Here is a 24,751-nt window from a genome sequence, read left to right on the forward strand (position 1 = left end):
GGAGGAGGAGATGGACAAAGAGAGGTGGAGGAAGAGATGCACAGAGAGAGGGGGGGGGGGGGGTGGGAAGAGATGGACAGAGAGAGGGGCAGAGAGAGAGGGAGGAGGAATAGAGGGACAAGAGAGTTAGGGGGAGGAGGAAATGGAGAAAGAGGGGATAGGGGAGGAGATGGACAGAGAGAGGTGGAGGGGCCACGTTGTGGACAGAGAAAGGGGGAAGAAGGGAAGGGTAGATGGGAGGTGGAAATGGGTGGGTTTGTAGGGAGACAGATGGAAGAGGAACAAGTTATCAATAGGCAGGTGGGAAAGATACTGCATGTGAGGTGGCAGGTGGACGGTGGTCAGGGCATGGGAAAGTAGGTGGAAGGACTCCACAGTTTGATAGAACAGGTGGAAGTGGGGAGGGTGAAACAGGGGGAAGGTAAAGTAGAGGAGAGATTCAAGTTTTTCTGATTATTTTGATGTGATCATTTCAACAAAATTTGGTGTATAAATGACTCTTTTTTTGTATAAAATTAGTGTTCGAGTAAGATACGATTACTACTCTTAGGGATGGGGTTGAGAATGTGATGACATCTAAACATTTTGTAACAAATTGTCAGTATTTCTTTTCTGTGCTTAATTGACTTGTGTGGCACCGATGATGTCAACACCAGCATTGATATACGTTTGTATCTAGACTCCGTGCATCGTCTTGTGACCCCAAGTTGTAACGTCTTCCGTTTTCACTGTTTTACTTTGTCTGCCACCCCTGCTTTGGTTATTTTTGCGTGTATTACATCGACACAGCATTCGAACAATGACTTCGGTCCAGCACCTAATGCCGGATTTTGTGATCAACATGCATCGTGTTGCGGGTGATGTGCACCCACCAAGACTGCAACACAATGCCTCTCACTCAACGATTATGCTGATTATGCCGGATGTTTTCGAGCCTGCAACAATAAGTAAGGTTAGGAGTGTGCATGACTCTGGCTATCAGATGCCTTTGTTCTCACCACATGTGCCCTCCCTCATCGATGGTGCAGTTACCTCTTACGCATCTCTGTGCAGTGCAGGACCAATGCCGATTTCTGCAAGTGCTTCATTGGACAACCTACCACCGCCAGGACAATGGTTTGCCACATGGCAATCCAGACAGTACCACGTGGATCCCTGCCACGTGGTCGGAACCGCTTTCTTTACAGGTCAACCTCCTCAGCATGCAGGAACAATAACTTGTTATCTGTGCCACCCCTCCATCTCCATCTCACTGCTACATCTTAATGTTTTGTGCCACGACATTCACCTTATCTGCACACTGTTTTGAGTGGAGTGACTATAAACAGTGAACATTCACATATTCCATCCCATGTTTGACATCATTTCCCAAACTGTTCTTCTGGACAGACCGCACCTCTGCAGCCTCTCTGCAACACAGGAAGCTCCAGCTCTGGTCTTTCACAATGCATCAATCCGAACACACCCACAATGTGTTGAGTTTCCACAACCATAATCAACACATTACGGTGTCTCACCCGCGTCAGCCTTCCACGTGGCAACGGATTGCGCTCAACCACAACGCGTCACCTTCACGCTGCCACCTGACCAGCCATTGTCACTACATCCCCTGGAGGCACACTCTCCTGAAATACTACAGCAACAACAGCTCGTTTCAGGCAGTGGCCCAACGAACTCAACTCAACCTGTTCTTCCAAACATTCTACAATGCTTACCGATGCTGCCGCCGTTTAATCCCGACAGAGCAACAACCTGGTTAAAAATTGTGGATGAAGTGTTCGACCATTACAAACTCGATGAGTCAACCTGGTTTCTGTGCCTCATTACCCACCTGCACGACCAGAAGGACTTGATTGCTAACCTGGTCGATGCCCCGGACTCATCTACCCAGTACACTCTAGCCAAAAAGACAGTTCTAAATCGGCTTGCATGCTCAACTGAGGCAGCAATACAGCAAGTGCTCCATTTTGAGCAACTAGGCAACGACAAACCTTCCCAGCTCTGGAGACAGCTACGTGCGCTAGTCAGCGACGACCTATTCTATGACACAGCTCTCCTCGCCATCTGGTCAGATAAACTATCTCCTCACATCCGCTTTGCTCTGGCTCAAAGGTCTCCTGAACCTGTCAAGCAAAGAATGAAAATTGCTGACAAGCTACACGATGCATCACTGCTCTATTTCACCAGCCACTGCCTACCTGACAAATCTCTGGTTAAGGCTCATCGCCCTGCGGATGGACACGGCTGGGGCCGTATTGTGCTGATCGTTCTGCTCACTCTGGGAAGCAGTAAACAAGCAACTGGGACATTACCGGCTCCCCCCACGGACACACCCCCTCCTGCAGCTGAACCTGCTGCAGCCACCGAACCTCAGCCACCGCCACTGGCAACGAACTTTCTGCAGGAAATGCAACCTCACTACCCGTACCATTACTTCCACACACGGTTTAGCGAGGCGGCACAGAACTGCAGACCACCTAGCTACTTCCCAAACACCTCCTGTGCACAACATGACAGGCACCCCCCAGTGCTCCATTCTGTCTGGGAACAACTGGATAATTGCGAATGACTTTACATTAACGACATTTCGGGATACCTTTTCCTAGTGGACACAGGCGCCTATGTTTCGCTGCTGCGTACGTCCTTAGTGTCGTCGAACATCTGCCCTCATCATACTTCACTGCAGGCCGTGAATTCAACTAAACTATAATGCTCGGGTTCAACTTCCCACGTTGCCTCACTCTCCGCAAACTGAAAACTCGAGTGGACTTTTTTAGTGTGCAAAATTGACGAACCTATACTAGGCATTGACTTCTTGTGACACCACTAACTTTCACCGGACCTAGTGTGAAACACTGTGTTTAATCACCCGTCCAAGACTCACTTCCCCTGTGCTCCATCGAGCAAACCCTGTGACACATCGGTCCGGGCTCACCTCATCTGTACGACGTTACAAGGAACAACACACAAGTGTCTTGTCGAGCTTGAAAACTTCGCTCGCCTATGCAAAGAAAACTTTGAGCTCTCCCTCCGGCTTCATGAAATTCAGCTCCAGCTCTCCGATGCAGCAAAGGAATTACAGACACTACAACAAGGACAAAGCAAGGTCAATAAGTGCACCGAATCTGCTTGCAGTCCCAGCAATCGAGCCTCCATGTGTTTACCTCCCGCTACCCCTCGCAACTTTGCTATCAAGACTGCCATAACATGTACATACAGCTCTTCAGGGCCACACCCTCCTAACACAGCAGCGTTTGACACTCGGCCGCACACAAGTGCACATGCGCGACGAGTGTCACGTGTTCCTAAACTGACGGCTCCTACCCCACCCCTCGCGGACATCTCCTCAAATGATGCAACTTCGGCTCCTGTGCGCCGCCATGCGATCACCACTGACAACACAAACAGTGCACTCTCGCCAAGCGTTTCGCCTGTAACCATGCTGCCACAGGCCGCACCCTCAGACAATGGACTCACTAATGCCTCCCGAGCTCTACCAAGCTCACCTGACTGCAGTGCCACTGCTTCAGGCCGCCGGCCATCTTGTCGCATTGACTCCTGGGACACTTTGCCCCTCGGCTCCCATCGGATCCGCCAAGTGGCTCCGAACACCATGACCACGCCTCGCCTGCCCCACCCGCCACACATTGTAAACAAACCACCTCCCGCATCGCTGCAACATTTCCGTCGTCACCAACAGCACAGTTCACAAGCTTCGCCTCACACCAGATCCTCCGATCACCAGTAAACCAAGTCAACTTTGTCCCTTACAAATCAGATTTCTGAACAACTAAGCTCCGGCGTCATTGAACCCTCTGACAGTAGCTGGTCTACGTCCATACATATCACACCCAAGAAAGGTGGGTCCTGGGGCATGTGCAGAGGCTACCATCGTCTAAATGCACGAACAATTATGGACACCTACCCCATACCCAACATTGCCGACTTTACCAGTTCCCTTGCAGGTGTGACCACATTCTCTCTCATTGATTGCAAACGGGCTTGCCACCAGATCCCCATGACACCTGAACATATCGAGAAGACAGCAATCACCATCCTGATCAGGCTATTTCAGTTTCGATTCATGCCGTTCGGTCTGAAAAACGCAACACAAATCTGGCAATGCTATTCGACCTAAAATTCTGCTTTGCATATCTTGATGACATTCTTGTGTTCAGCTCCTCCGTCGAGGACAACATTCGACATGTGCAAACTGTTATGAACACTCTCGTGGCAGAAGGCATCGAGACCAATCAGGACAAATTGCAGTTACATCAACCCGCTGTCACTTTTCTTGTTTTTCGGGTCTATGCCGACGGCATTTCGCCGCCCCCTGAGAAAGTACAAACAATACTGAACCTACCCAGACCTTCATCATTCAAAGAGCTCCAGCGCTTTCTGGGGACGGTTAATTATTATTGTCGACATCTACCTCGGCCTACAGAGATTCAGGCTCCACTGACAGATGCCTTGGCAGGCACCAACACTTCTGGATCTCGGCCCATTCCATGGACCCCTGCAATGACTGAGCCTTTCACTGCCCTCAAAAATCTTCTTGCCGAGGCTTGCACCATGGTGCATCCTCATCCCAATGCACAGCTTTTCATCACCACAGACATGAGCAATACTGCCATTGGCGCGATCCTTAGCCAGACGATCAATGGCCAAACTTCGCCCCTGCAGTACTTCTCGCGCAAGCTTACCAATGCACAACAGAAATATTCCGCATTTGACAGGGAGTTGCTTGCGGTCTGCAAAGAGAGTAAGCATTTTAAGACAGACGTTGAGGGACGCCCTTTCTATGTTTTAACGGACCACAAACCCCTGGCTGTGGCCAATACAAACCTGCCAGCTGACCCGCCTCCTCACCGCTTCAGATACATGGACTTCATATCTCAGTTCACCACCAATGTCAGTCACATAAAGGGTGCTGACAGTATAGTTGCTGATTTCCTTTCACGAGTTGATGCCATCCATTCGCTGTTAGACCTCTCTGAACTGCCTAACCTCCAACCCGCTGACGAGGAAACACAAAACCTGATTTCAGACTCTACCTCTTCACTACACTTTGTCTGCACCACCTTCCCTGGCATTTCTGGTGAGATCTGGTGCCATGACAGCACGGGTACGTTATGCCCCCTCATCCCAAATACACTCTGTCGAGATGTCTTCAAAGCATTGAATAATCTAGCCCACCCCGGTGTTTGTGCATTCGCCCACCTCGTAGCGGAGTGCTTTGTGTGGAGAAATGTCAACAAGAAGGCATCCAGCACATCCATACCACAGCATATCACCTGCAAAGTAACGGGCTAGTTGAGTGCTAGCACCGCACTTTCAAGGCGGCTCTTCGATGCCATGACACTCTATGGCGGAGGCCCTTCCCCTTGTGCTGCTCGGCATTCATGCGATCTATAAGGAAGACCTCAAAGGCACAATAGCCGAGTTCATATGTGGCCAGAACATTGTTCTTCCTGGTGAACTTGTGAGCCCTTCTGCTTCTCTCCCGCAGTCTGACTTACCTTCCTTCATAGACCGTGTCAGACACCACTTCATCTACCTCCATATCCCTCCGCCTGCCAGCCACTCCTGTCCTAAGGTTCACGTCCCAAAATCTCTGGACAATTGTGAGTACATCATGCACCGAGATGACACACTCCGTCGAGTGACCACATGCTCCCCACGTCGAGCTTACCTATGATCACGCCCTCGCCACTGGGCCCTTTGCCGGTCCCTTCAACCTCTCCACCGTTGTCTGCTTCGCCCTGTCGAGGTTTCTCACGCACCCCCCCCCCCCCCCCCCCCATCTTGAACGTGCCCTTGCTCGAGGTGTTTGTGCCTGTCCATGACATCTCAATAATACTACACAATTATACACTGTTCATTGTGTGTTTCCCTTCATCCAGTGCTCATGACACAACCTCCGCCATTCCCTGCCACCTGGTGAATGTGTGTTCCCCTCTCGCCCGACGTCGACCTGGACATGCTTCGTGTGTTCGCTACGCCCACCGGAGACATCGTCATCATCGCTCCGTTCCACCTGCAAACTGCCGGCATACCTGTTGCCGCATCAATGACGCACTTCAACGACTTCCAGGTTTGGTGGCCGAACCTTCCTTCAAGACATCTACCCATGCAGCTCCCGGATGATGCTGTTGAACTGACCCTTATCCAGCTCCCTGGCCTTTCAAGAGTACTCTGTACTGTGGGTGTGGGGGCTATGTGGTGCCGATTAGGTCGACAATGACATCGATAAATGTTTGTCTCTAGATTCCGACCAACGTCTTTGGATGCTGAGCATTGTCTTTGGGTGGTTCTGCCATGTCAGTTCTTTGTGAGCCTTTGATGTGTTTAGGTGAATAAACGAAATACTGCAAAATAGGAGGGTTGTTTGGTGTAACTAATCTGAACATCCCCCTCACTTGGAATACTCTAAAAGTTGAAGTGGCTTTTTTCTCTTACTTGTGTCATCCAGGTCACAAAAATGACTGCTGCATTGAGCTGATACTTTTGTCGACATGTTTTGGGACCAATTATCATGGCACATGGCTTAATACCACAGAAATTTTTAAAGATCAAAAAATATGACACTAGGTGGTGTTTGGTTATTTGGAGCATTCAATATTAGAACAGTTAAAGCAAATATAGCATTTCCTGTGAAAAGCCTTCCTGAAAACCAAACTGATATACTGCATTTTTACAAACATGTGATGCTATTCCTGAATACATTACTTTTCCAAAGCCAACATATTTGTAAAAATGAAGTACTAACAAAATATAAATTTGGTTTTCAGAAAGTCTTTTCACAGGAAATGCTAAATTTGCTTTCACTATACTAATATTGAATGCTCTTAATAACTGAACATCACACTTTGCGATATTTTGTGATCGATCAAAGGCTTTTGACTGTGTGAATCATGAAATTCTTCTAGATAAGCTTAGCTTTTGTTGTATGAGTGGGACAGTGTACAAATGGTTTTATTTATATTTAACTGGAAGAATGTAGATGTTTGAAATTAACAAGTCTGCAAAAATCAGTGGTGTCATCTAACTGGGGAGATGTCAAGAACGGTGTCAGGGACTGATGACCTCAGCAGTTCGGTCCCATAGGAACTTACCAAAAATTTTAACAGTGTCCCGCAGGGTTCAGTGTTGGGTCCCCTATTGTTCTTAATATATATTAATGACACGCCACTCTGTATTCATGAAGGTGCAAAGCAAGGTGGTTTTTTTTTTTTTTTTTTTTTTTTTTTTTTTTTGCCAGTGGTAAAGGTATAGTAATTACACCAACAAACCAGAACGTCTCTTAGAAAAATATTAAGTGGTTCTCTGAAATGCACTCTCATTAAATTTTGAGAAAACACAGTACATAAAATTCTAGTCACTTAATGGCATAACACCATTGATAAGTATAGACTTTGAACAGAAGACTGTTGCTAAGGCAGAATAATCAAAATTTCTGGGTATGTGCCTAGATGAAAAATTGAATAGAAAGAAACAACCTGATGATCTGCTGAAATGGTTAGGTTCAACTTCTTATGCCGAGAAACATATCATTAAATTAGCCTACTTTGCCTATTTTCGTTCACTGCTTTGATATGCCATCATATTTTGGGGTAATTCATCATTAAGAGGAAAAGTATTCATTGCACAAATGCATATAATCACAGTAATAGCTGGAGCTTACCCAAAATCACTTGCAGGCATTTCTATAAGGAACTCAGGATATTCTCAGTACCTTTGCAATACATATATTCACTTAAGAAATTGGTTATTAGTAACCCATTACAGTTCAAAAATAATAGAAAAGCGCATAGCTACAATACTAGAAGAAAGTATTATCTTCACTATTCTGGGTTAAATCTGACTTTGGCATGGAAAGGGGTGAATTATGCTGCCACAAATATCTTTGGTCATTTGCCAAACAGCTTTAAAAGTCTAACAGATAGCCAATCAACATTTAAAAACAAATTAAAAGAATTTATGAATGACAGCTTCTTCCCACTCAATGGACGAATTTTTAGATATGTAGCAGTAACCATACAAAAATTATAGTGTGTAAAGAAAACTTATGTTGAACTGACATGTTCCACATCATTATGAAATGTTGTATTCATGTTCATGTAACAAGTATTAATGTAATGTAATGTAATGATAAATTTAACATACTCTCTGGAGTCGTATGGTGTGAAACAGTAGAGATTCAGACATATATGTTTGTACAATACATGTGACCTACATATACATGGGAAAAGTCCTGGGTAAAAGTCTAGTATATATTCTAAAATGCATGGAAGTGTAACACATGGATTTATATTCCATATCTCCTCCTAAACCACTGTATCAATTTCAACCAAATTTGGTACACATTCATTTTGCTACCTGGAAGTAAGTACTGTGGTAGTAAATACCACCTACCCACCCAGAGAGGTTGAAATTGGTGTGAAAAAGGGTTAGTAATGTCCGATGTCTAGTAGGCTGCCCTGTACGACTGGTATGTTGGGCCGGTAGTATTGGAACACACTGCAGGGTATGTACATCCTGACAGGTGTGGCTGAGGAAGGGGACGGAGAAGAGGGTATGGTTAGTGAGTTGGGGAGGAAGAAATATGCAGGAAAAGGGAGGGGGAGGAGGAGATGGATTGACAGATGGGAAGAGTAGATGTACACAGAAAGGGAAGAGGACAAGATGGACACAAAGAGGTGGAGGAGATGATCAATAGAGTGAGGGGAGAGGACAAGATGGACAGAGTGAGGGAGAGGGAGATAACAGTGGGAAGGGGGAGGAAACAGACAGATAGGAGGGAGAATGGACAGAAGCAGAGTGGAGAAGGAAGTGGACAGAGACAGGTGAAAGTGAAGTTGGAGTTGGATATAGGTAGGGCCAAGGAAGAGTTGGACAGAGTTGGGGAAGAAGGATATGGTCAGAGAGAGTGGAGAGGAGGAGATTGTGTAACGTATGTTACATAAAGATATAGATATTTCAGTAATTACATTATTGAATCACATTTATAAAGAACTTTTCAGTGTGAGACCACTTATCAGCATTAAACTGCACTCTCTCTCTTACCCATATTTGATTGGCAAGGATTCCACAAAGCCACTGCATCCTCTCCTGAAGAAATATAGCACTTTACTCTTTCAACTGGTCATTGTTATCCTGTATATTGACACTTCAATGAATTTACCATCCCTACTAGTCTTGAACCTGTTCTATTGGGGGACAGATCTGTGGACCTTGCTGGGCATGGGAATATCTCAACATCATGCAGCACTTCATAAAGAGACATGCTATCTGTGGATGAGCATTTTCCACTTGAAAAACTTCTTCATGAGACTGTCACATGACAGTTAACACTTGGTGGTGCAGGATGTTGCTGTACCATTATGATAACATAGTGCCCTCAATCACTACCAGTTGTGCGTGAAGTCATACCCATGGGCTCCCCACACTGTGACACCAGGAGCAACATTGCTGTGTCTCTCCAGAACATTGGAAGAATGGAAGCTCTTCCCATGTTGTTGCTATACTCTTCATCAGCAGTCATCCAAATAGAGCAAAATCATAATTAATCACTGAACACAATGTGATGCAATTCATCAACATTCCTTGCTTCCCAACCATATTGTCATTTCAGACACATCCCTTTGTGTTGTGGTATTAACATTAGCCTATGAATTGGATGGTAATTCCCTAGTCGTGCTGCTCCTTGTCTCCAACCAACAGTGTGAGATGACACAAAATGCTGTAAACAGTCCCTTACTTGCTCTTGGAATGCAAGTGCAGATGTAAAGGGGTTATGGTGTGCTTGGTGCACAATGTGGGGATCAGATGTGGCTGACCAGAAGCTTGACACTGAGCATGCCTGCCCTCCTGTTCCCATGTAGCCCAATATTGGGCCTGTGTTACATCCAAATGCTTCACAAATCTGGATAGTGTACAATATGGCCAACTGGCCAAATGGAGACCCTCAGTGAGGCCCCTTTCAAACTCTGTTAGATGCTGACAATGCTTTTGCATGCAAGTACATCTCATCTCCACATCCTTTCTTAGTTGTCACTCAATATTTGACTGTTCATGCCTCTTATATACACTACTAGGCCACCTAGCACCACTTAAGACAAAAAACATTAATGCACCCTGGTTAGCACAACACACACACACACACACACACACACACACACACACACACACACACACACACTGGACTCACATTCAGGACCCATGTCCAGCCATCCTGATTTAGGTTTTACATGATTTCCCTAAATTGCTTCAGGTAAATAAATACTAGGATGGGCCCTTCGAGGTGGCAAGGCCAACTTCCTTCCCTAATCCAATGGGACCAATGACCTCACTGTTTGTTCCCCTTCACTAAATCAACCAACCGATCAGTGCACTCTGGTGGCTGTTCAATGTGTCATTGAGAACTGGAACTCTGATCATTTAATTACCTCTAATTATTTAATTATCTTTGATGGTGTGTATGTGAATGGAGTTCCATTGACACCCATATCTTCTGGGTGCTTCACTTTTTTATCAGGCAGTACATACATATCTCATTTTACAGTTGTCTCTCAGTAATTAATGATAATGTAGAAGAGTTTTGTTCAGGAGGCAGATTGAAAAGTGGATATAATTACTTTCACTTGGTGCATTAGATACGAAATGAGCTCAAAATAAATGAAGATGAGTAAACAGAAATGTGATCATTGTTTTGTTCCTCTGTATCTTTTTTCCCCTTTCCAAATATTATCTGGTTGTCAGAAGTTGTCTCACTCAGCGGCATGTGATTGAGTTGGTGTGTCCTTGAACAGGGATGGTTTGGATCTGTTTGAGTTCGATAACAGAAAGAATATAAAATAATAATAGTTTTATAATTAAGTTTGTTTGGGCCAAACCTACCCGGAGGGCCATGTGTGTTAAAGCTCCACTTCTGGCACAGAGAGATGTGCCAGTCCCAGATTGAATCTGTCCAGGAGATTAATTATGAGGTCAGTGTACTGGCCAGCCTAGATGCGTTTTTTAGGCAGTTTCTCACACCCAGTTTGGTATATTCTGGGCTGGCTGTCCTACCTCAATTACACAATCCACAAACATTTAGGAAACTGAACTCTCTTTCATATAAATAGCTCTACACACAGACAGTTCAGGTACATATATCCTGTCCTGGGGGAAACAAGGTGGGAACAGGAAGAGCATCTGGGCACTGCTTAAACTAACCAAACCAACTCCATTTCTAACCATGCTGACTCTGTGCTGATGTGGGACAAAGGCATAAGAAAAAAAGAAAAAAGTTTGTTCAGCCCAAAGATTAAAATTGGTAGACAGTTGATATTAGTAGGTTAGATAGCAACAATCCATAAGCATCCCCTGTTCCTTGCTTCTGAAGTTCCACCAATGAAACTTAATCGTCTGGTCCTCTCTCTACACCTTTCTCCAATCTCCATAATCTTCCTGTAGTCTTTACAGTTTGTATTAGACTCATAATTATTTTACTTGCTGACACAAACTCCTGAGTGATATTGAAAATCCATTATTATAAGTACATAAATTGTTTTTCAACAAAAGCATATATTTATTTTGTACAGTATATCCTTTGATACTACAGGAGTGTTAACTGAGTTATGATTAGACACCTTGATCTGTTCACCATTCAATTTTTTCATCTTCCATTGTATCTTACAATGAAAAGAACTAAGAAAATACTGTTCCCAGTGCTTATTTTGCAATAGCTTTATTGGTTATGAATCACTGTGGCTGTTATTCTAATAACGGTACTTAATGTTTCAGGTCTAAAGGGTTTTCAAATGTTTTTGTTCTGAATAAGTCAGATTTGAATGAAGCCATTGTTCATTATCCAGAAGCTCAAGAGATTCTAAGGAAGAAGGCAAAGTAAGCTGTAACTTCATTAAGAACTTATTATAAATGACACAACAGTCATCTAAATATAATCTCAAACTTTTTTCAGCTCATTAATGAGGCAAAATGCCCTGAGGGAAAAGTTGGCAAAGGAAAAACAGTTGTCCAGTGATGTGATCATTGGCAATTTGCAGTCACAGGAAACACCAAAGCTTGTTCATACAGTTATACAGGTAATGTCCATGAAATGAACAGAATTGTTCAACTTTTCTATTGTCCCATTAAAGTCACAGTTAATATTTATTATCCTTCAAATGAATCTGTGGCACAGTTAAAAACAAATACAGCCCTGTTGGTATATTCTGTATACTTACTGAAAGCTTTCATAGTGTGGACTGTAAAATTTTACTTGAATAACTGATTACTATTGTGTTAATGACATGACTTTTGCATAGATTAATCATAATAAAAAAGCTTAGTCTCATTGACAGATTGCACTACAGGAAAAACTAAACCCAAAATGAGTAAGCATAAAACATAGAGACCAACAAGGTTTGGTACTTGGTCCACTCCTGTTTTAATCTACATAAACAATTTTCCAGTTATGTTAAACCTAAAGCAAGTCCAATTTACAAAATTATAAAATTACAATGAGATACAATGACTAGACAGGATTTACATACAGGAGGCAAACATCCAATTGTGCTTGTAGAAGGACTAAAAGCAGAAAAAAATTGTACTGTAATCATCAGCAGAGCCTTTAATCATCCAACAATTAATTGGGGAAAATTACAGTTTTGTTAGTAAAAAATCAAATAATGGAAAATCCAGGATGGAATGTAACAATATTGATCAATTTTGTTAGTTTGCAGACATGATAAGACACACTACGAAACTTTACTAAATGCCTTTACTGCCTAGAACAGATAGTTAGGTACCCCACTCATGATGGAAATACACACACCAAAAAACGTTTTGCATCACCTCAGTTCTGTTAATTCCAGAGCCCGTACAGAAAATTGGAATAGAGATCAACATAAACATCATTTCCGCCATTTTTATAGCTCATGAAACCATACATGGCAGCGAGACCTTCAGAGGTGGTGGTCCAGATTGGTGGACACACCGGTACTTCTAATACCCAGTAGCATGTCATCTTGCATCAATGCATGCCTGTACCCATCTTGGCATACTATCCACAAGTTCATTAAGGCACTGTGGGTCCAGATTGTCCCACTCCTCAATGGCAATTTAGCTCAGATCCCTCAGAATGGTTGGTGGGTCACGTCATCCAAACAGCCCTTTTCAATCTATCCCAGGCATGTTCGATAGGGTTCATGTCTGGAGAACATGCTGGCTACTCTAGTCGAGCGATGTCATTATCCTGAAGGACATCATTCACACATGTGCACAATGGGGGCTCGAATTGTTGTCCATGAAGATGAATGCCTCACCAATATGCTGCCTATATGATTGCACTATCAGTTGGAAGATGGCACTCACATATCATATAGCTGTTACGGCGCCTTCCACGACCACCAGCGGCATATGTCGCCCCCACATAACACCACTCCAAAACAGCAGGGAACCTCCACCTTGCTGCACTCACTAGACAGTGTGTCTAAGGTGTTCAGCCTGACTGGGTTGCCTCCAAACACATCTCTGATGATTGTCTGGTTGAAGGCATATGCAACACTCATCAGTGAAGAGAATGTGATGCCAATCCTGAGTGGTCCATTTGGCATGTTATTGGGCCTATCTGCATGGTGTCGTGTTTGCAAAGATGGACCTTGCCATGGATGTCAAGAGTGAAGTTGCGCATCACGCAGCCTATTGCACACAGTTTGAGTCATAGCATGATGTCCTGTAGCTACACGAAAAGCATTATTCAACGTGGTGGCGTTGCTGTCAGGGTTCCTCCGAACGATAATCCATAGGTAGCAGTCATCCACTGCAGTAGTAGCCCTTGGGTGGCCTGAGCGACACGTGTCGTCGACATTCCCTTTCTCTCTGTATTTCCTCCATGTCTGAACAGTATCGCTTTGGTCACTCCAAGACGCCTGGACGCTTCCCTTGTTGAGAGCCCTTCCTGGCATAAAGTAACAATGCAGACATGATCGAACTGCAGTATTGACTATCTAGGCGTGGTTGAACTACAGACAATATGAGCCGTACACCTCATTCCTGGTAGAATGACTGGAACTGCTCATGTATGGTTGTTCACATCTTTGGGCAGGGTTAGTGACATCTCTGAACAGTCAGAGAGACTGTATCTGTGATACAATATCCACAGTCTACATCTATCTTCATTAGTTCTGGGAACCAGGGTGCAGCAAAACTTTTTTGGTGTGTGTATATTGGATCTAATGGCAACAAATAGACCTGACCTCTTTGAGGATGCCCACATAGAAACTGGTATCCGTGGTTATGACACAGTTGTGGCAACAATGATTACCAAAGCACGAAAGACAACTAAAGCAAGCAGAAAGATGTATACTAGATAAAAAATCATTAGTGTCATATCTCAGTGAGGAACTTGAAACTTTCAGCACAGAACAGGAGCTTGCAGAAGAACTCTAGCTCAAGTTTAAAAGAATAGTTGACCATGCACAGGGTAGGTAAGTACCCAGTAGAACAGTTCATAATGTGAGGGAATCTCCATGGTATACAGTCACTGTTAAGAAACAGATATTACTGCTCAATAGGTGTAAAGCAAAGTGTAGGGCTATAGATAGAGATGCTGAATGAAATGTGTTTAGTTGTCAAGAGAGCAATGTGTGATGCCTTCAGTGATTACCGTAGCAGAATGTTGTCAAGTGATCTTTCACAGAACCCAAAGAAATTCTGGCCATATGTAAAGTCTGTTAGTGACCCCAACCCCAGAGTCAGTGCCCAGTCCTTAGCAAACAAGACAGGAACTGGAATTGAGGGTAGCAAAGCAAAAGCTGAAATGTGTAACTCCATTTCCAAACGTTCCTTTACAAAGAAAAACCCAGGAGAATTGCTCCAATTTAATCCTTGTCCCAACGAAAAGATGAATGAAATAATTATTAGTGTCAGTGGTGTTGAGAAACAACTGAAATTGTTAAAATTGAACAAAGCTCCAGGCCCCGATGGAATCTGTCACATTCTATATTGAATTTATGGCTAAGTTAGCCCCTCTTATAACTATAATTTGTCATAGATGGGACAGATCACACCTGTCTACAAGAAAGGTAGTAGAAGTGATCCACAAAACTGCCATCCAATATCTTGACACTGACTTGTCGTAGAATCTTAGAATGTATTGTGAGCTCAGACATAATGAGGTATCTTGAACAGATGCTTCTCAATGATGAGCAGGATGGATTTCAAAAAAAATTATCGTGTGAAATCGATCTCACATTGTTCTCACACAAATTAATGAAAGCTTTGGATGAAGACAACCAGGTAGATGAAGTATTCCTTGACTTCCAAAAAGCATTTGACTCAGTCCTGCACTTGTGCTTATTGTCAAAAGTACGATAATATGGGGTATTAAGTGAAATTTGTGACAGGGTTGAGAACTTTTTGGTAGGGAGGACACAGCATGTTATCTTGGATGGTGAGTCATCATCAGGCATAGTAGTGAATTCAGGTGTGCCCTATGGAAGTGTGTTTGGACCCTTGCTGTTCATGTTGTATATTAATGAACTTGCAGACAATATTAACAGTAAAATCAGACTTTTTGTAGATGATGCAGTTGTTTGTAATGAAGCTCTATCTGAAAGAAGCTGCATAAATATTCAGTCATATCTTTAGAAGCTTTTAATGTGGTGCAGAGATTGGCAGCTTGCTGTAAATGTTCAGAAATATAAAATTTTGCACTTCACAAAATGGAAAAAAGTGTAGTATCCTATTACTATAACATCAGTGAGTCACTGTTGGATATAGCCAATTCATACAAATACCTGGGTGTAACACTTTGTAGGGATATGAAATTGATTGATCACATAGGTTCAGTTGTGGGTAAAGCAGGTGACAGACTTTGGCTTTTTGGTAGTATACTGGGGAAGTCCAATCAGTCTACAAAGTAAATCACAAATCACTAGTGTGACTGGTTCTAGAATATTGCTCAAGTGTGTGGGACCTGTATCAGATAGGGCTAACAGGGGATATTGAACTCATACAGAGAAGGGCAGCACAAATGGTCACAGGTTTGTTTAATCCATGTGAAAGTGTCGCAGAGATATGGAAGGAACTGAACTGGAAGACTCTTGAAGATATATTGAAACTATGCTGAAGTCTGTTAATAATGTCCCAAGAACCATTTTTAAATAATTACTCTAGCAATATACTACAACCCCCCCATGTATTGCTCACATGGGTCCATGAGGATAAGATTAGAAAAATTACAACGTACACAGAGGCATTCTAACAATCATTCTTCTTGTGCTCTATATGTGAACGGGACAGGAAGAAACCCTAATAAGTGGTACAGTGGGATGTTCCCTCTGCCATGCATCTCCAGTGGTTTGCAGAATACAGATGTATATGTAGATGAAAAACTGTACCTAACTTTCAGAACTTGTAAATTTCTTCCTCAAGGTGGAAATAGGAATAACCTGGGGAAAGCTGAAAAAAAGGGGCAAATCATTCAGACTGCAGGTAGAGGGTCCCACCTGTTGGGAGCACAAGGGAAACAAAGAATAAGGCAAGGTTTTAGAGGGAGTAAGTGAAAGATATTACATTGGTAAGCACTGTACCAGCTTCAATCCTGAGGTGGTAGAATAACAGGGTAAGATGTATAGACAGGTTAAAGAGAAATGGGCAGTGTAATGAAGAGAAAAGTGAAAAATGTGGGATAGGGATTGGGGAGAGAACAAACAGAAAGATGAGAATAGTAAAGTTTTGACAAACAGAAAGATGAGAATAGTAAAGTTTTGAGATTACTTTACTTTTTAAAAATTTTGTTGTCTTTTCTACACTCCTAACCTTTTGTTTCCTCTGTTCTCTTTCCTCTTTCACCTTAGCTCTTAACTGTACTACTCATTTCACTTTGTATTCACAACTGAAGGATCAACAGCTATTTTTCTTTTAACAATCATTCTTGCTAATCTTAGTGTGTCAAATTTACACCGAGTAAGTAAACAGTTTATAGAAAATTTATTACAGTTAAGTATTAGTCTAGTTTCCAAAAGCTCAAGCTACAACTTGACTTGTTTCACCTGGCTGAAAGATCAGTAATTATGAGGTTACTGGAACATGGTTAGTGGATAATTTAAATTGTTTGTATTCCTAAACAGAAAAAATGAACCATGAATGGCCAATATTATTCAGACACACCTGTGTTCATTTTTTTATGTCTCTGAACTAGCTTTAAAGGTAATAACATTGTAGAGCCATCAATAATAGGATGAACTGTTGCATACAACTTGAAGGGAACTACTTTGAGAAAAGCAAAAATAAAAGTTAAATATTTAATAACTTTGCTAAAATTTTCAGGGTGGCTCTCAGTTGCATTTATTCATAGACCATTCTTATAACTACCACAAATTACAATCAATGTTGAACTGAAATGGGAAAGAAAGTTAAGTTGTAACATAACTGAAAATGTGTTTTAAAGAACTGCTAAAAAGTTAGCTGCAGGTAATGGACTAGAGGCAAGTTGACCTGTATCCAGATGAAAACAGACACGAAGTAAATTCCTAAGTGTAACTGGAAAGATATGTGGAAAATAAATTAAGTAAAAAAATACTTCTCTTTTCAGGTGATGGGTCACCTTGATATATCGACTAGTCTCATTGGTCGCAGCCCGAAACAGAGTAAAGAGGAATCACAAGAGGCAGTAACAACAGAGAAGCAGCAGTGCAATAACAGCAACAGTGAGCAGGAACAACAGCCACTGGGGTGCAGTTGTACTGCAGGCAGTGAGAATGCTGGAGGCTGTAACAGTGTGAGTCCAGCTGACAAGACCTTTGAGTGTAGAGTGACTGTACACAGAGAGATGAGTCAGTAATCGTAGGAGGTGAAATGCATTTAGTACTATACAGTCACTTGGTGACCTCACCTTACATCATCACTACCAGCAGCATCCTATTTTATTCATTGGCAACAAAATTCTCTAAAAGAAGATATTGAGCATACAGTGCATGTTTGGGAAATGGCTACTCTGTTCCTTTCCCATTGTATTTACTGTACACAAAATTCTATTATTCCTGTTTTGCAAAGAATAGTATTTCTTTTAGACGGGACTTTCAACTACAATTTTTCCCTATCATATGTCTGGCATACCTTTCCTATTCTGTGAGACACATTGTAATTCTGACTGCATGATTGATATATTTTGATTGTATGCACATTTTATCTTCATTCTTGCAGTTTGATATCCTATTCTGTATGTGTTTATAATGCATTGTTCAGCCTTTTACATCATTTGAGGTGTCTAGATGCAGAACCCAACATTTCCACTTTTGATCAGAATAGTAATTATGTTTCCGTATCAGCTATCAATACTTACAGCATACTGTTTCAGTAAAAGACTAATTCTAAATGAAACTAGAGGGGACTTGCTTGGTTTATTCATAACAAGAGATAAATACAAGATGCTCCTCAGAAACAGTGCAAGTTATCTTAATTCCGTATTATGAAGTGAAGTCCAGTCCAATCCATGCCGTATCAAAGTTCTGCCTAGGGCAAATAGAGTCCACAATATAAATACCTTAGATAAACTGATAGCACACTTGCTGTGCATTCCACAAATCACATCACAACTTACTTAGACCAGTCCTGGGCTGCCTTATATCCCATATTCTGATATAATGTCATCAGTGGGCATCCCCGATGACAAATGTCCTCTGGGTAGTGGCACCACAGCAGTCAACACTAACGAGCCAGCTATTCAGCTTCCATAGTAACATCAGGTGATACTACTACATCCCCCTCACCCCCCCCCCCCCTGTGACTCCACAGATTGGACCAGGGAGAGAACTCCTGGGGAGGTACAGCTTGATGTGATTGACAAGCGGAGCTTCAATCGACCAGATCCATGATGTCACCATCAATATTTGACCACAATATATGTTGTTATACCAAACTTTTAATCCAGGACTTGCATCAATGGCCAGTGTGCAGAGGGCACAGCACTTACAGCCAAAGAGGTGGAGGAATCGGGATGCAGCAATGGTTTTCATCCAAGACCCACAACAGAGCCCCTTGGTTTAAGTGTAGTTGATGCAGTTGTGGCCAGCAGGAATGAAATTCAGGTCTGGGAGGTACGTCTGGCCATCCGTGTTATACAAAATGGGCAAGACTGTATAATATTGGGTTCTTGCAGGTGGCAGCTGCAACATCATGATGTGTTTATGAAGAGGTTGAAATGATTGAATCCATATCAGTGTCAAGCCGGAAAAACAGCAATTCATGTTGGTCGAAGACTGGGTTGGACACAAGGGAAATTGGGATAGCATGTTTATGTTTGTGTGTTACATTACTGCTCAATAGTGTATAGAATAATGAAAAATAAGACAAGAATAGCACTCAACTCTGGAGGCATGATGCTTAAGTCCAAAGATGATGTGCAACAAATGATGATCTTTGTTGAGATAGAATTTCCGTCCATAATGAAATAATTTAAGTTTCTGAGCTGCATAAATGACAGTTATGGCCTCCTGCTCTGTTTAATAATGGCATTGCTGGGAAGTGGATAGGGTCTTAGAAGCATATAATATATGACACTCAGTGCTGTTGGGATATTTGAGGCAGGAATGAGCCAATACTATGGGACTGCATGTCAGTTGCTGCTAACAGAGGAGATCAGCAGTGTATGTTGTTTAACATGATGTGCACTTAAGACAATCTTTTGAAGCCTGGAAAGCTTGTTCACAGAAAGGTGATCATTCAGAACATCACCTTGGCATCATAGCTGGTTCAGTGGGTATGGTAGCTCTGCTAGATCTGCATTGAATCAGGCATAATAGTTTATCTTATCTAGAATCACTTGTAAGTCTTTTATATTTGTGGGAGGCTGCATTTTATCAATCACTGTCAAATACTCTCTTGTTGGTTCTAGTTCATTTGCCAAGGGTTTAAACCTTAAATATTTCAAGGAAGACTGCATGAAAGAGCACTTGCACAGTCTGCATTTGACTCCTTTTGCTGCAACCCTTTGAAGCAAAACCTTGAGATTGTGAAGGTGATCCTCTGGAGCTGCACCTGCAACCAGAATTTGTCAGGGTATACTGCTCAGTTGGGAACGCCTTGTAATAATTAATGCATAAAATGCTGAAATATGGCAGGGGCTGAAGACATTTTGAAAGGTGACTAATTATATTGGCAAAGACTATATGGCATATTTTGCAGTAAATGCAGTTGTGATGCTGCATCCAAGCAGACTTGAAAATATGCCTCTGCAAAGTTAATTTTACTGAGTAAAGTGTGATGCCCTAATTTTGAAAAGGGTTCATCCATGGTCAGAAGAGGATAAGATTCCACTTCAACTTGTGTGTTTATCATTACTTAAGAATCACTCCCGAAATCTCAACATGTCATTCAGTTGTTCATTCACTTCTGTATCCGGACAGCATTTCCAGAAAATAGCAATTCTGATGACCTTGTTATTTGCCTTGATCAAGTTCTGTATTGTGAAAGGCTGTTCCTGTAGAGGGCATATGAGCAAGTGGCCTGGATCTTGTGTTGTTTCGCACTTGCAGGATATGCCTCAATAAGCTGGAAGGATGCCACATTTTTGTGTGTAGGTATTGCAGTGGGGATTCCCAAGCTTGATGACAGCAGCAGCAGTCCTTCTGACAGCTATTCCAACAATCAGGTAGAGTTTGTTAATTTTAGCTGGCTTTGTACATCCCAACAGGATTCAGACAGTGTCATTGACTGCAGTGTTGACCTGTTTGGTGTGAGCATATGCACTCTACACAGGTGATGCATACCCTACAGAAGACACACATAAAACAAGAGCAGAAGTTCTCAGGATTTGAGGACTAGTTCCCTAGGTGGTGGATATGAACTTCCTCAAAATATTGTTTCTTGCCCTGACCATCAGCCTGGTATTATGGCAATGTTTCTTGAAAGGTAGTGTACAGTAAAAGTAACAGCCTGATATACAGGTGTTGGGCAGAGTTGAAGGTTTATCTTGCCATGTGGTGTCCAAACTACACCAGGCTTCCCTGTTCCATATGTGCACACCTGAGTCTTGTTTTCATTTCACCTTAGATGATTGACCTCATAGTAAAGGCCAATTTTATCCAAATAAGTAGTCAACTTTTCTTCTTTTTCTACAAACATCGTCCCATGGGCAGCCACTGGTGTATCATCAGCTTAGATGACATGCTTGGAGTGTTCTTCAATGTGCTGATCATTGGTGTAATTATTAAAAGCACAAGAGTGAGCACACAGCCTTGAAGTAAGCCACTCTTTCGCATGTACCATCTGCTTTTCTTAACCTGGAGAATGACCTGGAATCTTTTATTCTGCTGGAAACTGCCTGTGAGGGATTTTAGTTGTTAATCACTGGTGAATTGGTAAATTTTCATTGCCACCACTTTTGTAAAAGGCAAGTTACATATGGGACTAATGAGGACTCACCTGGTTTATTAACAACAAGAGAAAAGTACAAGATGCTCCTTGGAAACAGTGCATGCTATCTTAAGGGTGAATTACATCGCAAAATCCAGTCCACTTTGTTCAAATTCTGCTTATGACAAACAGAGGCCACAATATGAACACTTTAGCCAAAACAGTAAAATGAGTCAGTGCACAGTCCACAGATTACACCGCAACTGACTAGGACCAGCCCTGCGCAGGCTTATATGATAGTCTGGCACAGTCTTGTCAGGGAGTGCTCCTGATGACAAGTGTCCTCTGCGTAGTTGTACCACAGTTGTTAACAGTAACATTGGGCCAGATATTTTGTTTCCATAGTGACATCAGGTGGCACCATTACTATTGTCACGGGGTAAAATTCCATTTAATTTAGTTACTGTAATGGGCATTCAGTTCTGCTCATGGCAGTTTGAGCATTCAAAATGGCTCTGAGCACTATGGGACTTAACTTCTGAGGTCATCAGTCCCCTAGAATTTAGAACTACTAAAACCTAATTAACCTAAGGACATCACACACACCCATGCCCGCGGCAGGATTAGAACCTGCGACCGGAGCGGTCGCGTGGTTCCAGACTGTGGCGCCTAGAACCGCTTGGCCACCCCGGCCGGCATTTGAAAGTTCATCGAGGTCTATATATGGTAATAATACAACAAAGAAAATAAGACAGAATTTTGCAACACTGATTTATTTTACCATGACAAGTGTGGGCCATACCTCTTAAAGGTAAGGTCATACAATTTGTGTGAAAATCACTTCAGTGTTATGATAATATCCCAGATGATTACTATCTGCAAATTATTATGTAACATAAGTTGTGCAGAGTGTCTCTCTTGAACTCAAATACACAGTATATTTTATATTACTTTATACAAAGAATACACACTCCACGTAATACTGTAGTCATAACCAAGCCAGTGTAACTTGCATGATGTAAGCCACTATCTGTAAACGGGGTTTCTCCCACAATACATCATTGCAAAATAAGTCATTGATACAAAGAAATTTTGGCTAGATGTGTTTGTTTTCCCCTCTGAGGTCCACAGTCATCAGAGATAAACAAGGGAAATTTGTTTCCACAACTCCTTAAGATCAGTCACAAAGAACTTGCTTTGAAATGGACTAGTTTGGAAACAAATCCAGAATTTTCTAAAATGGAAACAGTTATCATGAAGCTGCAATATCATCTTATTCAAGCTGCCATGAGAAAGAGTTTGCTTAAATATGTGCTAAAATTTTTATTCTCATAAAGCACAGAACTTTTTATTTTTATTTAGTGGTCTGAGATCACCAAGTTTTCTTCAAATATGACTAGATTTGGATTGATGAATAATTTATTTGCAGAACTACCCTTGTTTCTGAGTAACTCATCAATTTAAGTTATAAACAGCTTTCATCTGTAATTGTTTCTCCGTATTTAGTCAGTTCATTTAAGTATCAATGAATACAGCAAAAGATAATGCTGATTGCCTTCATGCATCTAACTTTTGTTCCTGCACTTGAATTAACTGGTAGACTTGATATTGTGTTACATAGAGATATTGTTATGTTATTGTGTTTACTTTGTGTTACTGCTTTCCTAAGATGCTAATCAAATCAAATATCCTTCCATTCAAAATGAACTGGTTTCTTCTAGATCAAATACACAGAAATTATGAAAATTATTATCTTGTTGGATCACTCATAAAACAATAGTAAGCACGCAATGGCTTTTTATTCTGAGAAAGACATGTTTCATGTTGAAACATATATAAGCAATGCACTGATTTTATCTGTGAAGATTAGTGTACAGAGTCAAGGTGAAGAATTGCAGAATACTGACACATAGACTTAAGTTATGGTATCACAAATCATAACTTTTACATCATAAGCTAAAAAAACTGTAAGAAATATATTATGCTGAATTATGAGGCATTAACATATGACATTGTAAACATATGACATTGTAAATTGCAGACAGGAATAAGCAAATGTATGGTGTTACCAATATTAATGGTTGTTGCATGGAAAGTGAACTGTGTAGCAACTGAATTCCTCTTGTATGTGTTTGTTTGTTTGTTTGTGTGTGTATGTGTGTGTGTATGTGTGTGTGTGAGTGTGTGTGTGTGTGTGTGTGTGTGTGTGTGTGTGTGTTAAGCTACATTATAGATCATCTTACTTTCATTTTGTAAAAAATGTTATCATAAACAACATTTTTTCAGTTGGTCATAGTCTGATTAAACACATTTTCATGCCAGTATCCAAGCTCCACAATAATTTGTAAAAACACTGAAACACTTTTCAGCTAACAAAATTTAGATTGTATAGAGCACATCAGATAGCACACATATTTGTCACTTTTTTGTGAGGTAGTTGCTTTTCTTGTCTATGTTGTAGCTTCACATTTAATCAGTAATAATACTTGTTATTTACTGTACACATATTTGTCACTTTTTTGTGAGGTAGTTGCTTTTCTTGTCTATGTTGTAGCTTCACATTTAATCAGTAATAATACTTGTTATTTACTGTATCTGTTTTTAAGACAATAGCAGATCATTGTTAAAGCTGAAAATAAATGTGATATTTTTAAAATAAATATTATGTACAGAAATATTTATTGCCGAGTTGAAAAACTAGTAACTGAAAAACATCTGAGTAGACAAGTTGGTATTTTCATAATTGTTATTTAAATGATTATTGATGTTAACTGTGATCTAGACTGTAGAACCTAGTACAAATCTCTCAGAACAATCAGAGGAAATTATTCACGGCTTCAAAGCTATCATCTATGTTGAGCTTCCAGTTGTGAAACATCTTAAACACTTATCTATTAAAAAGAGAAAAAGAAACAGATACTCTCCTTATGAATTAAATGACCACATATTAAGTACAATACATTATACAGATAATTTCTTTTTTGTCATGTTATTTTTTTCAAGCAAGCAAAATCAGTTAGTATCGTTTTTTACATAAAAATGTAACCACTCATTTTAGTAAATTGAAGGATTCACCTAATTATGAGACAATTTATAGCATGAGCAGATTTTTTTTTTATCATAGGAAGATACTATTTTTCAGTTAAAAAGAAAAGAAAGAAAAAGAAGTCGACTCACCTGTAGCTGTAGAAAATTGCATATTTCAGTGTTTACAAAAAGCATAGGCCTAGGTATTCACTTAAGACTGAACAAATTGTATGTGAATTGTTTCTCACAGAACATGCTTGTCTTAACTCCCACAAGCACTTCTCAGTTTTTAATTTATTGAGCAAACAATTCCTAGTTTTGTTACAATGCGCTATTATTAATTATTACAGGAACTGTATACACTGTGATTCCAAGTTTT

At 41.4% G+C, this 24,751-nt stretch overlaps 1 protein-coding gene across 2 annotated transcripts in view; it reads left to right on the top strand.

Annotated features, from left to right (window-relative positions):
• The window catches only part of LOC126334943 (cyclic nucleotide-gated cation channel beta-1), a 181,187-nt gene extending 162,426 nt beyond the window's left edge, over positions 1-18,761 (top strand). For both annotated transcript variants that reach the window (XM_049997686.1, XM_049997687.1), the window contains 3 exons: positions 11,788-11,889; positions 11,966-12,089; positions 17,585-18,761. In XM_049997686.1, the coding sequence (XP_049853643.1) occupies positions 11,788-11,889; positions 11,966-12,089; positions 17,585-17,833 (475 nt within the window). In that variant the 3' untranslated portion in view covers positions 17,834-18,761. The remainder of the gene's footprint in view (positions 1-11,787; positions 11,890-11,965; positions 12,090-17,584) is intronic.
• The last annotated feature ends 5,990 nt before the right edge of the window (positions 18,762-24,751 follow it).

The sequence above is a fragment of the Schistocerca gregaria genome, chromosome 2 (assembly GCF_023897955.1).
Source record: "Schistocerca gregaria isolate iqSchGreg1 chromosome 2, iqSchGreg1.2, whole genome shotgun sequence".
NCBI classification, from domain to species: domain Eukaryota; kingdom Metazoa; phylum Arthropoda; class Insecta; order Orthoptera; family Acrididae; genus Schistocerca; species Schistocerca gregaria.